We start from the raw sequence: 13,675 nt of genomic DNA, 5'->3' as shown, positions 1-13,675 counted from the left end.
TGTAGGTCAAACAAATCTCTCTTCCATGATGACACAATTTTCTAGTGTACTAGAAATCTATAATTCTCCTGATCTACCATATTCTAAATCTGTTCTGATAGATTCATATCAGGTGAATGAGAAGACAACTTAAGAACATTGATTTCATTGGCATGGTTATAGGAATACTCAAGCCAATCTGGCACAATCATGTCATGATCAAAATCACGTTTCTTTCCAATTCTGATGGTTGATGTGAATGTTCTGCTAGCCCATATTTGCATGATTTTATGCACTTCATTGCTCTCATATTAGTTGCATGAATGCATAGGTGAAGAGGTCTTCTTAATAATGTGCTTGGTGAGTAAAAAACAATATTCATTACATGCAAAAAAAGAAAAAAATAGGATACCAAAAATAATGGTGTGTGTAGATAATTGTGACAGACAAACGTCTTTCGTTTACGGCATTTGGAGACGCCCTTATCCAGAGCAACGTACAGAAGTCTCTATCACTGGATACATTAACTCTGGTTCACTAGGTTACATACTTAAGATACCATGAGTAATACATTGTTCAATTTTTTTAACACTCCTTTTTGTACACTCTTTTTGTCACTTGTGCTTCTTTTTCAGTATTTATTAATGCTTCAAAACTACTTGTACATCTTTTGTAAAGCTTTTGGTTTTTAATATGCAGTCACTAGAACAAAATGTAATCTAATTCCAAACTAAATTCAAATTAATTAAAGTCTTTTCTAAATAACTGAACCTGGGAAAGTCCCTTACGTTCGCCAACATCTTCCCCATTCCTGTGCCTCTCTCTCTCATGGTTTGCTGTAGCTGCCTGCATGAGATTTAAAGCAGTCCAAACATTTTTAACAGTATTATTAGACCTTTATTTGTACTAGAATAAGGACATGTTTTTGATTGAGACTACAAAGCATAAAGGTGTCTGCCTTTTTTTCTTCGTAGCAAACTTGTGCTTGAGAATGATAATAATAGCTAGGAGTTAGATGCAGAACATGCCAAGAATACCAGCAGCTAACAACAAACACACCACTGTTTCTTCTGGAACACATTTAATTCACATAAAATGGGATTTTAAAAAAAGCATCAAGTCACTAATATAGATATTTTTTACCAGTTGCTAATATGATGACAGACTTTTACCTGTGACAGCTAACATTACAATTAAGATTAGAAAATGTACAAAGTAGTATAAAATAAAAATTGTAACAAATCTGATGATTAACAAAAAAATGTGATGAAGTTAGAAATGACATAAAAAGGCATTAATCAAGGAAAAGGTCAGATGAACAGAAAAACAAATGTAAATAAATTTTGCTGCGATTCACTTGGGCAGGACAACACAGAGAGAGAAAAAAGTAAGTATTATTAATAAAAGTCTGTATTATTCTTCTCTACCGGTATAAATATCTACTGTTTAAACAAAGTTAAACATATAAAGATGAGGTAGAGGTTCACGCATTCCTGTCTTAAGTTATTTAACTAAAGGCGCTAATCATATATTCTGGAATAAAGACTTAAAGTAAAAGTATGACTTCAAAAACAAAAGTATGATCTGAAAAAATGAAAGTAAAAGTGCAAGAAAAATGTCACAAAAGAGAAAGACTGCACTTTGTATCACACACCAGTTTTGATTACTGATACTAAATTAGCAGCTTTTCCAAGTAACCTTGCCAAACATCATCAAAAGCTAGCTAACAGCAGCTAATAAGTCATTAATACCCCAAATTTTAGCTAGCATAGCTTGTCATAATAATCTGTCATAATACATATTGCTTAGATAAAATCAACATGTAACTAATGGCATAGTCATTTATAACACTATTATTTAAGAAACTTACCTCAGTATTTTTGTTTGTGTTGTTGAAGACACCATAAGTGAGCAGAAAGTTGATATTATTGAATTATAAAATGTCTTGTGAAAGAAAAATGCAAGTAGAATTACCTAAAATAGCCACTCGTTTATCTGGAAGTAGTATAATAACATGGTTGTTATATAGGCCTAACTTTAGCTTACAATTAAATCCAAGTCTACCAACCATGTGAGTAAAATCACTATACGATTATAAGAAAAAGGCTAATACACTGTACATTTTCTTGTCACTAGGGCAGTATCCTTAAGTGTACACCTTCTGCATATAAAACAGAAAGTGCCTCTAGTGTCCCTTTAAAACAAAATAGTGCACATTTATATGTACCTTACATAATTTGTACACTATATAAACACATATAAAATGTACAAATGATGTAAAGATATAAAGAAAGGTGCAGTTTACTTCGTGTGTGTGTGTTCTAGTGCGCCGATCCCCAAAACTTAAGAACACACATGTGCTTTAATATTATTAAGGCATTACAAAATGATAACAATGCAAATTAATATTACACTTATAATGGTATAAGATTATAGACAGTACTCCAATTGTGTGGGTGTTTTTTAGCCTTATAGCATGTTTGATATTTGATGTGCCACACCTTGGAATATGTTTCAGATGTAATCCACACAAATACTGGATAGTGTTTAAAACAGTCAAAACTCCTGATTGCAGTCATGTCATTGGTGATGCTTGTTAAATGTCATTGGTGATGCTTGTTAGACCATTATGATTAACCAAATATCAATAAACTTCACGAATGCATTGGTGTCAACATGAATCAACATGTTTATTGTGTGAGTTGACAACTCATTGTGAACTAATGTGCAATATTAAGACACTTTAAATCCATACAGTACATAGAATCGTTCTCCACCAGCTGTCCCCAGGATTTCTGGCTGGAACCACAGAGATGTTATGAAGTGGACTCTGGAGCTCAAAAGCACCAGCAGTGTTACAAATGAGGAAACTTCTTTCACACATGCAAACAAGTACATTTTAAGAGGAACATTCAATAAAAGCAATAAACAAATGACCAATGGCTGCAGTTATACGGTATTTTTAAACGTCCTTCCAGCACATTTCAGGCAGTAATTTTGCGCAGGATGATCAAAAACCCCGGAATAAACATGCGATATCGTATCAATAATCAGGGATCACTTCCGTCTGCCGTAGGCGCCTCTTCCGTTCAGTCCATCTTGTGCTCCTACCTTCATTTGGAGCTGGTGTACTTGGTCACAGCCTTGGTGCCCTCGGACACGGCGTGTTTGGCCAGTTCTCCTGGTAAAAGCAGGCGCACAGCGGTCTGAATCTCTCTGGACGTGATGGTGGAGCGCTTGTTGTAATGAGCCAGGCGTGAAGCTTCACCGGCAATGCGCTCGAAGATGTCATTCACGAATGAATTCATGATGCCCATTGCTTTGGATGAGATTCCAGTGTCCGGGTGGACTTGTTTTAACACTTTGTACACGTAAATGGCATAGCTTTCTTTCCTGGTCTTGCGCCTTTTCTTGTCCCCTTTCTTCTGTGTTTTGGTAACAGCCTTTTTCGAGCCCTTCTTAGGTGCTGGGGCGGATTTCGCAGGGTCGGGCATTTTTTTAGTTTGTCAACGTAACGTCAAATTTCCTCTGTTCGCCTCTGTATACTTTATGCGCTGTCGTCTCGCCTATATTTATAGAATTCGCTTGCAAATTAGGGTATACGCAGACTTCACTTTGATAGGATGTTCGCGTGTTGTCGCGCTACACATCGCGTCTTGTGATTGGTTACGTTGTAGAGCTTCAGTGTGTCCAATCCGCGTCAGGATCGGGGTATAAATATCAAACCCTGCTTACATCACAATACAGCGCGGTGACTGCAATTGAAACAAGGAGCTAGTTGTAAACTACATTATTGTCTAGCTTTGTTGTGGTTTTACTATGTCCGGCAGGGGGAAAACCGGTGGGAAGGCCCGTGCCAAGGCCAAGTCTCGGTCGTCCAGAGCTGGACTTCAGTTTCCAGTGGGTCGTGTCCACAGACTGCTACGCAAAGGGAACTATGCTGAGCGGGTAGGCGCCGGGGCGCCTGTGTATCTGGCCGCTGTGCTGGAATATCTGACGGCTGAAATCCTTGAGCTGGCCGGAAACGCAGCCAGAGACAACAAAAAGACCAGGATCATCCCCCGCCATCTGCAGCTCGCAGTCCGTAACGACGAGGAGCTGAATAAACTTTTAGGTGGCGTTACCATCGCCCAAGGCGGAGTGTTGCCAAACATCCAAGCTGTGCTGCTGCCCAAGAAAACTGAGAAACCAGCCAAGAGCAAGTGACGAGCTTCGTGACCGAGGACACTGACATCACATCACGGCTCCACACACAGCGATGCCACCATTTTGAGTCTCTAAAGTAACACATTTTCTTCTTCTCGCTTGATTCTGCATTGTCTTAAGGTGTTATGAAACTGAATTATGCTGTTGTTTCTCGGAGATATGCTTGTTTGTGAGGCATCGAGACGGCGGACATGTTCAACCTGCCCGTGAACAAAAGGTGGACTGTGAACGGATTAAAATGGGGGAAATACGTGGGTTGGACGTTTAGTATACACGGTAGTTTTTAGACCAGTGCTTGTTGTCGTTCTCACTGCTTTTAAATGACCTTGTTAATTTTTTTCCTCCTGTTAATTAAATAAATGTTCAGAGCCGGATTAAGGCACAAAGACTCGGTGTATTTTTCCGAGCCGCAGAAATCTGCATGAATTAAAGTGCACCTGTAATGTTTATGTCTCTGTTCTGTCTAATTAAACATCTCACACACAACCACCATAACACATCATTTTATTGTACAAACACAATGTACAGTTAGTCGTTTCCTGGATGTAAAGGAAATCATTGCATGAAGCGACACTAACAACAAATTAAGTGCTGTTTAAATAATAAGCATTTTTTTCATTTATATATTTACACTTAATTTCATTACAGCTTGGTGGATATAATCGAATTAATGCCCACCAGAGGGCAGTTTAGACAAATACCAAAACAAAACTGTTCTTCAGTATAAGAGCAAGACTAGCTAGGGCATTTCACATGAGCTCATCTTCCTACTTTTTACTCCACTTGGCATCTTGACTCCATACTGAATAAAAAAAATAGCTTTAACTAATTTAGACTCCTGCCTTCAGGTTTTATAATCAGCCTCAGTTCTCAGCCTCATTGTAGCCCTCAGTTTTCATGTCATTCAGTCCCAGGTCTTCATTCTGCTCAAATGTTCTCACATACTTTTCAGTCTTCATCTCAGGATCAGGGTCTGGAGCATAAATGTTCTACAGAGAGAAACTGCAGGCTTAAATCTTTATCACTCAGCATTATATATTTCATGGTAATAGTCATGGAAAGAAATAAGTGTACCTGCAGGTAACTGTTTCCTGTTGGATCATCGAGGATGATGTGGACATCCATTTCTCCTGACATAATCTTGATGTTAAAACACACAAGACAAACAAAGGGGAAAAAATAAGGACCTCAACCCGATAAACTTGGTTATTGTGTTCAAAGTAGGTTCTAAAAATTAATCACCCACATAAGACTTTTACCAAAACAGCATTGCTCTAGGCCAGCGGTGTCCAATCTTATCCACAAAGGACATTTTTTGCACCTTTTGCAGGTTTTCATTCCAACCAAGCATAAGCCACACCTGATTCCACCTGTTTAATCAGTTGGTCTTGGCTTTTAATAGACTCTGGTGTGGCTTCTGCTTGTTTGGGATGAAAACCTGCACCCACACCGGCCCTTTCCGGATAAGACTGGACACCGCTAGGCTAACAATAAGTAATTTAGCTTGGTCAGAGCTGTAGTGGATCTAATGGGGATGTGGTAGTCTAGCGGTTTAGGTGTTGGCCTATTGATCAGAAGGTCATGAGTTCTAATCCCAGGTCCACCATCTGCCATTGCTGAACCCTCAATTGCTTAGTTGTTTAAATTGAAATAAATTGTAAGTCACTCTAGAAAAGGGTGTCTGCTAAATGACATAAATGTAATGCATGATGCAGGTCTTGCCAGTTCATTCGCCAATACAGTCACACACCCATTCACACCTATAGGCAAATCATCAATCCAGCTACTGGCATGTTTTAAAGGGATAGGAAGAGAATATGTAAAACTTGAACCAGGAGAGAACTGGGGATCCTGGTTGTGAAATAATAACTACACACTGTGCCACAATACCACCTGTACATTACACAATTGTTACAAAATTAAGATAAGTGTATATCCAGTCTGCAGTCTGATAGCCAGGAACATGTAAGATGTTTCACATAAAGTATATAAAATACATAGTCCTTGCCAGATTGTCTTTACATGTTTAGTACTGACGTTAAAAAAAAGTGAAACAAACCTAACTTGTCTACTCAAATACTATACGGTGATGCCTCGAGATACGAGTTTAATTCGTTCCGTGACCTTGATCGTATCTCGAATTGCTCGTATCTCAATACAATTTTTCCCGTTTAAATTAATTGAAATCCCATTAATCTGTTCCAGCTCACAAAATTCCACTCTAGTTGTTTTGTTTATGTGTTTTGAATTTTTGATAAGTAATAAAAGAGAAGGTTAAAAAAATAAACTGGTTTTACTTTACGGAAGATGCGTGCCGAGGTTGAGGGAGGAGTAGGAGGAATTTTGTCTCGCTCGTACACTTTCGCTTTCGTCCACTTACTCGCTGGTGTACACTCTTAATGCTACTTTACACTTAAATGGAACTTAACTAAACTTCACTAAAATTAACAAACTTAAATCAAGCATCGCATTAGTTCTGGCAGGCCACATCGTCAAGCGTGCATCAGCTATTAATCAGCTGTCCACAATGCGCACCTATCCGGTTACGACATCCATATTACCCGACAATTTAAATTCCCATTCATAGAGCCACTCTAGCGCTTCGCTGCTGCCTCGATCTAAACTCCCTCCTCCAACCCCGACTCCACCATGCCGGAACTCGCGTTCCTTGTACCAGTTTACGTCATAAATCTCCACATATTTCTCTCTCTCTCTAATTATTTATTTATTTGTCCATTCATTCATTCATTTAATTATTTCCAAAAACGTGTAAGCGAGCATATCTAATACCATGCATGATTAGTGGTTCTGTTCTACGGGGGGTCTATTCTATTTTCTAGTCGCTGCTCTCCGCACTCTAACCATACATGCGCATGGATGGGCGCGTGGATTTTTGTCCAGAACAGAACCATACGGCCAACACTAACTGTATGCATATCATCTAATAAATTCTCTTTTGACAAAGTGGTCCTGACAGAACTGAAATTCTCTTAACTGCTACAATTTCTGTTTTCTTTACATTAATTTTGCTTAATTTTCTTCATCGCTTTGGCCTTTTTTGTCACCCTTCGCAAATTATGGATCCGCAGACGGTCGGCACCTCACGCAGCCCCTTTGCGAGTCTCCATAGGAAATGAATGACTTCCGTTTTATTGACCGTTGTTTGTCGTGTGCAGTGGAAAGGCGGCTTTAACCGAGTGAGACGCGGGAAGCTGAGGCGGGGGAAACAGAGCACACGTGGTTGTCGGCGGCGGCTCGGATGCTCGTATCCCAAAAATTTGCTTGTATATCAAGACAAAAATTTGGTCGAATCACAGCTCGTATCTCAAAAAATTAGTATGTCAAAGCACTCGTATCTCAAGGCATCACTGTATTATATAAAAATATAATCTTTCCTACTCTCTATTTTATGACTCAACCACCACTACATATGTACCACATCAACATTCCAATAATTACATGTTGGCAAGCCGGTTTGCTGAGGCGATAAAAGATGTGTTTTTCACATCTTTTATCGCCTCAGCAAACCGGCTTGCCAACATGTAAATATTGGAATGTTGATGTGGCACAGTATGTATGTAGTTGCCTAATGGTTAAGGTTTTTTTGACTACCAATCAGAAGGTTGCAAAAATTCCCAGGTCCACCAAGCTCAATAAGACAGCAGGGTTACAAGTAAAAGTTCAAACCTTGTCGATTTTTTCCCCAAAACGCTCCAGTTTCTCATATGTGTCAGAGATGGCACTGTCTCCACAAACAAAGGGGTTTTTCATGACGATCTAAACCAATTATACATAGCAAAAATAAGACAAGAGATGGCTTTTTGTAAATAAAAATATCCTCTAAATAAAAACATCCTTTAAATATTATTTAAAAAAAATGATTGTTGATGCTTACTAGTTCCTTGATGTCCTTAAGGAGCCCTTCCAAAGTGGTGAATTTTCCTCCTAATGCCGCCATACCCAGTTCAAACTCCAGCTCTGGAATCAGCACACTGCAAGTCTCTGACTGTAACACACACAAACACACCAAATCAGTAAAGCAGTAAAATATTCTACATTTCAACATTAGATTTAGTACTGACAAAGAAAACAGCCTGCATTAGAGTATTAGACTGAAGGGAATGATTTAGGCTTTTTTTTTTTTTACGGCATTTAGCAGACACCCTTATCCAGAGTGACTTACAACTGAGCAACTGAGGGTTAAGGGCCTTGCTCAGGGGCCCAGCAGTGGCAGCTTGGTGGACCTGGGGTTCGAACCCGTGACCTTCTGATCAGTAGCCCAACACCTTAACCACTGAGCTACCACATCCATTTTGTTTACTGTTATATCACTAACAGCTTTATATTTGAGTTTGAAGGATGAAAGGCTCACGTGGCCTCAGAATACCTTTAGCAGGTCTCGCGACATGTCTGACGGGTCAGTGAGGTGGAGTGTGATTCTGGTTCCTAGCTCCTCTGTGGCACCACCTGATTTCACCTGTGCAAACAGTTCAACAGTACGAGAAATCTTATTAATAGAATTCTAATTTCTTGTCTCCAGAATTTTCACTTCGATGCGAAGAAATGTACTGAAAAAAAAACCCCACAATACTAGACCCACAATACATTTACAAATTGTTTGCAATGGCAGTGACAGTAATCAGGGTCCTAAAACATTTCCCACTGCTTTACAAAGTGTTATCATGGGAAAGTCCACACTAATGATCACCGATACTATTAATTATTATACTGATGTCACATATATTACACACAACTACAGGCAATGCATTTAGTTCTACACAGCAACATTGCTGGCTTTTTCTGACCTCATTAGTTCGATGTCCACAGCTGTCACAGTTCGTGGCCATGATGATAACTTCTTTGAAATGTGGAATTTCTGATTAGCAGTGAAGGAACAAATTTAAGAGGATAAAATGCCCAAAAAAAAATAAAGAAGAAGAACAGCCTTTATTTGTCTCATATGCCGTACAGCACAATGAAATCCTTTTCTTCACGTATACCAGCTTTGGAGGTTCAGGTCAGAGCACAGAGTTAGACATGATCTCTTGGAGCAAAGAGGGTTAAGGGCCTTGCTCATGGGCCCAACATTGTCAGCTTGTTGGTGCTGGGGCTTGACACCCTGACCTTGCCATGAGTAAGTATGCAAGTTTTCTTTTCCTGTGCATCACTTCTGTGTGTCACTCGTGGCTATAATCTTATAAATGTTTTTAAATTAAACAAACATTATAATGTTGTGCCAGATATGAACACGAAATGCAATGATTTAAATAGCTGTGTACATATAAATGCATATTTATAGTGTGTAAATGAGAATGTAAACTTATTCTCTCTTCTAACAGCCTCCCATTAAAGACACACCGTTTAATCCTTAAAAACTTTAGCAGCATCCAGCTAGTGTTTTACATGATACAGTATATTTCGGATTAATTCACCGATACTGCTGACTTCCACAGATGTTGCTAACCAATCCTGTCTGCTTACACAGAACCTCTGATCAATCCCTCCTACTCTCACACTCAAAATAACATCAATATCATTCTAGCGATTTGCTTAAAATGGAAGTGTATTTTAGAGCAAAAATCCTCCAGAAATGCTTTCACTGTGAATTTGTTTTTGCCTGCTCATCATTCCTGTATCCACACATACAGAGCACTGATGTGTCAGCCGATGTGTTTTTACACTCCTTGGCTATTAATAATTAAAAATCTATTTAAATATAGCTCAGTTCTCCCAGAGAACCTTTCTCTGCAGTTACTGTACATGGTTCCAAAGTTGACCTGAAGTCAGACCTGTTCACATTAAACAGGAAGAAAACCTCACTGTGCTACCAGCCTTCAAAGGATACGGACAAGTTTCATGTTTGTTGAGGCAGGAGCATTGCATTCTGGGCAGTTGGTGTTGAACACCAGGACTTCGTTCCTCATTGTGTCCAGATTATTGCCAGCTTTCTCCTCTTCCTCTGGTTCACTTTCCTGAAAAATAACATGGAGAATGTTACTCAAGGCAAATAATGACAAACGAATCAACTTTGGGAAGTATAACAAAGTTAAGGAAACTGAACTTCATCTCCACATACTTATATAAAATAAAAGCATGAAAAGAAACAATAGCTTGATAGTAATCCCAAGTCTTCTCACCTCTACCCCAAGGGCTGCGTTTTGTTCAGGTGTCCTTTTGTAAAAAGATACAGTGAGAGCTTGGTCTTTCTGCGGTGCAAATGGATTCTCGATGAAACTGTTCCCTGAAGGATCATCAATGATCTGACAGGTAACACGGAGAAAACACAGGACAGTTTACTCACAGAGACACAAACTATTCCCCCAAAACAAGCTCTTTGCTATTAACATTAACAAATTTATAAAAAGTTATCGTGTTGTCACCAGTGTGAATTCTTCTTCAACATCTTTCAGCTTTTTCAGTCTCTGAATAAATTGGCCTATTTTTTCTGCTACTTCTGGTTCAGTGGCCTGAAAAGAAACAGAGACTGAGCATGACATGCAAGAAAATTTTAACTTGTGCATCAATTGAAACATCTGTACTATGTGATATGATATGGATTTTAATAAACCCTGCACGCAACATAATACTATATCCGCAGAAAGTAATATATAAACTCCAGAGTAAGAAAATCAGAATTTGAAAACCCTAACAATCCCTAGCATGTGTTGATGCACAGTATGCTGTTGTTTCCAGATGTGTGGCTGAAATCTGAAATCTAGTGTGCACACTACTAATAATAACCAGCTAGTCTTTTATTATTATTATTATTATTATTATTATTATTATTTTTACCACAAGAACCAAATTTCCTGGCACCTTATTTTCTGGGAATATCACAAGTCAAAAATAGTCTTTCAAATCCCACAAAACATTATTATGTTTAATCTAACCCTAACCCTCTTATGACCCATGATGGATGGGTGTCAGTAACCACAGACAATTTAATACCCGGTTCTAATGTTGTGGTAGCTGGGAGCTGTGAGACAGGAGAAATTTGGAGTGTCTATGTAATGCAAAACTGTTCTAAAATATAATTCTAATCCATATAGGCATTAGCAGGTTTTTATATCTGACACAGAGGAATTTAACTGATCCTTTTGTTAATCATTAAACACCTGTTAGATCGGAGACCAGGGTTTAAAAAAACCCAAATAAAATAAAATAAAAACCTACACACCCGTCGTGTTGGTTGATCTTGTTCTAATCCTGCTACTGCTCGGTCAAGGAGTCCCTCAATGGTGGACAGTGCTAAAAAAGAAATGTAAATTCTTCTAAAATATAAACCAGTGTATAATAAAGTTCATATCACACCATTCCCTGAAACAGAGCAAACAGAATAGCAAATCAATTTCCATTTATATGTGTTCTCCAATGCTATTGGAACGCAAAATGCTCACCCCAACAGACTTTTCATTATCGCCAGAGATTTCAATCATGCAAATCTCCAAACAATGCTCCCTAAATTCCATCAGTATGTGGACTTTGAGAGAGGCGAACACGCTGAATCTGGTTAACACAAACATCCCAAGCGCATATCATGCCGAGCCCAGCCCCCCAACCTCGGCTAGTTATGTGAGGCATACAGACCACTCGTCAGATGTTCTAAACGTGTTCTGAAGCAGGTGAAAACCTGGATAGCAGGAGCCACCTCTGCTCTTCAGGACTGTTTTGAGTGCACTGACTGGAACATGTTCAGGGAGGCTGCAATCAAATGCAATTCCTTCAACTTGGAGCAGTACATGGCATCAGGGACCAGCTACATCGTTAAGTGCATTGATGACGTGACCGTCTCCAAGACCAACAATACACTCCAACCAGAAGCCGTGAATGACTGCAAAGGTGTGTGCGCTACTGAAGGCTTAGAGACTCTGCCTTCAGAGCAGGGCACAGGACGGAGAAAGGTTGTTTCATTTCACTGTGCACTGCAACAGCTATATATGGTTGACATGACATATATGAAGTTTCTTGACCTGACATGACTAATAAATGCAGTAATACTCACAGCCCTTTTGTTTGAATGCACTGATTTCAAAGTCCAGCTCAGGAATTCGAGTAGTGGCACTGTCTGTCCTCACGACCTGACGGTTCATATCCTAAACAACAAAAGCAATATACAATTTAGCAACTTTTTAAGGCCCAGAAACATGCTAGAGCCTTAATAACAAAACAGAATGAACACCGAACTCAACGTACAAAGCATTGTAGTCATGCTAAAATACTTCTAGGCAGAACAACTACTACTACTTGAGCTACACATGCACATTATAACTTTAGTGAACAAAATTGCTTCCAGGTGTATGAATGTGGTACCGTGTTAAGGTTGGGTGTGGAAAGACATTAAGGAAAGACCTGACGACAGAAGGCAAGAAGCATTCTAGCAGATGCTTTTCACCCTCTCTTTGGTCAGTTTGAGCCTATGAAATCTGGAAGGAGATATATGGGGTTCCCTTAGCACACAGAAAGGTGTTTTATATGTCCTTTATCCCAAATGCTATTAAATTTCCTAATTCCTCAAGCGATTGATAAATCAAGTGTAATCTGAGATGATGTGATAATGTGATATTCTAATAGATATTGGTCTTTGTTTTATAGGTGTTATTTTTCAGTTCTTTTTGTTTTTCTTATATTTAAGTGATGGTGAGCCAAAGAAAAATTTCCACCTCGGTGGACAATAAAGACATACAATACAATACATACATGTGGAGGAAGTTGGATCTGAATTTGTTGATCTAATCACAGTCACCTCTTTAGTCTTTATGTGGACTGAACAGCAGACTCCCTGCTCCTGGATTCTCCCTGCAGACTGGATTTCTGTATTGGTCCAGTGACAGTGTGGACATGAGAAGGAACTGATGATGATTTCCCTAAAGAAGGGGATTTTGGTTAGGAGAAGACGAGTGTTTCCCTGAAAAAGAGTTCAAGACATGTCATCTAGACTCACCACAAACATCTAAATGTTATTATTAATAATAATAATAATAATAATAATAATAATAATATGATTATTCACTGTTTTTCTGACTACTCACATTCTCATAACAGTTCATACACAAGCTCTCCATTTCAGTGGGCTGAGCGTCGTCGTCGTCTGCGTTGATATCTTTAAACGACATTGTTGGTGAAGTTCTAGTGAATTACAAATGAAATCGGAGGTGATGCTGAAATATAAATATAACGAAGAGCTGTATAGAAAATACGTGCATGAGACGCACATGGATACGCCCTAGTGTTTCCGGGTCAAAGTGTGCCAAAGTAAAAGTCCGAGAACGACTGGGCTGTAAAAAAAAAAAAAAAAAAAAAGTAAAAGTCGGTTAAAGCAGTGAATATTTAACGCAACGAGTTGATTTAAAGGCGCATTTTTTTATTTCTTACTGATAGAAAAATTCTCAAAGGTAGAACAACATAGATTAAGACAAGATTATGACATTTTAGCTACATTTTAAATTAAACAAAATTTATATATAGCAACAAGCGACAGATGTTGTTTTTA

The 13,675-nt window shown here is 38.7% G+C and overlaps 3 protein-coding genes across 4 annotated transcripts; 1 reads left to right on the top strand and 2 right to left on the bottom strand.

Annotated features, from left to right (window-relative positions):
* Positions 1–2,650: 2,650 nt before the first annotated feature.
* On the bottom strand, positions 2,651–3,548 carry LOC113645379 (histone H2B 3). Its single transcript, XM_027150916.2, has one exon. It carries the CDS (start codon positions 3,471–3,473, stop codon positions 3,093–3,095), a length of 381 nt encoding a protein of 126 aa, XP_027006717.1. The 5' UTR covers positions 3,474–3,548; the 3' UTR covers positions 2,651–3,092.
* A 157-nt stretch (positions 3,549–3,705) lies between these two features.
* On the top strand, positions 3,706–4,634 carry LOC113645374 (histone H2A). The gene has a single exon (XM_027150907.2). It carries the CDS (start codon positions 3,799–3,801, stop codon positions 4,183–4,185), a length of 387 nt encoding a protein of 128 aa, XP_027006708.1. The 5' UTR covers positions 3,706–3,798; the 3' UTR covers positions 4,186–4,634.
* Positions 4,635–4,672: 38 nt separating this feature from the next.
* zpr1 (ZPR1 zinc finger) lies at positions 4,673–13,434 on the bottom strand. 2 transcript variants are annotated; one of them, XM_027150898.2, is made up of 13 exons: positions 13,215–13,434; positions 12,929–13,090; positions 12,188–12,278; positions 11,363–11,433; positions 10,566–10,652; positions 10,323–10,445; positions 10,031–10,157; positions 8,991–9,061; positions 8,573–8,662; positions 8,081–8,191; positions 7,873–7,962; positions 5,260–5,325; positions 4,673–5,174 (listed from the first exon to the last, which is right to left on the bottom strand). In XM_027150898.2, exons 1-13 carry the CDS (start codon positions 13,296–13,298, stop codon positions 5,049–5,051), a joined length of 1,299 nt encoding a protein of 432 aa, XP_027006699.1. In that variant the 5' UTR covers positions 13,299–13,434; the 3' UTR covers positions 4,673–5,048. The 2 variants fall into 2 exon arrangements, with proteins under 2 accessions (XP_027006699.1, XP_047660773.1); XM_047804817.1 differs by lacking the exons at positions 12,929–13,090; positions 13,215–13,434 and adding an exon at positions 12,496–12,549.
* Between the last annotated feature and the right edge of the window lie 241 nt (positions 13,435–13,675).

This window comes from Tachysurus fulvidraco, chromosome 20 (assembly GCF_022655615.1).
Source record: "Tachysurus fulvidraco isolate hzauxx_2018 chromosome 20, HZAU_PFXX_2.0, whole genome shotgun sequence".
Lineage (NCBI taxonomy): Eukaryota > Metazoa > Chordata > Actinopteri > Siluriformes > Bagridae > Tachysurus > Tachysurus fulvidraco.
Note: the sequence above shows the minus strand (reverse complement) of the source record. Positions and strands in the feature narration are given on the sequence as shown.

What these genes read in the sequence shown, in the direction of transcription:
- LOC113645379 (XM_027150916.2), bottom strand. Translation starts at nt 3,473, where the DNA reads ATGCCCGACCCTGCGAAATCCGCCCCAGCACCTAAGAAGGGCTCGAAA.
- LOC113645374 (XM_027150907.2), top strand. Translation starts at nt 3,799, where the DNA reads ATGTCCGGCAGGGGGAAAACCGGTGGGAAGGCCCGTGCCAAGGCCAAG.
- zpr1 (XM_027150898.2), bottom strand. Translation starts at nt 13,298, where the DNA reads ATGTCGTTTAAAGATATCAACGCAGACGACGACGACGCTCAGCCCACT. An exon ending in AAGATCAACCAACACGACGG is followed by an intron (nt 10,653 to 11,362) that starts GTGTGTAGGTTT and finishes GTTTCTTTTCAG; the next exon opens with GCCACTGAACCAGAAGTAGC. An exon ending in AACAAACATGAAACTTGTCC is followed by an intron (nt 9,062 to 10,030) that starts GTATCCTTTGAA and finishes ACTGCTAATCAG; the next exon opens with AAATTCCACATTTCAAAGAA.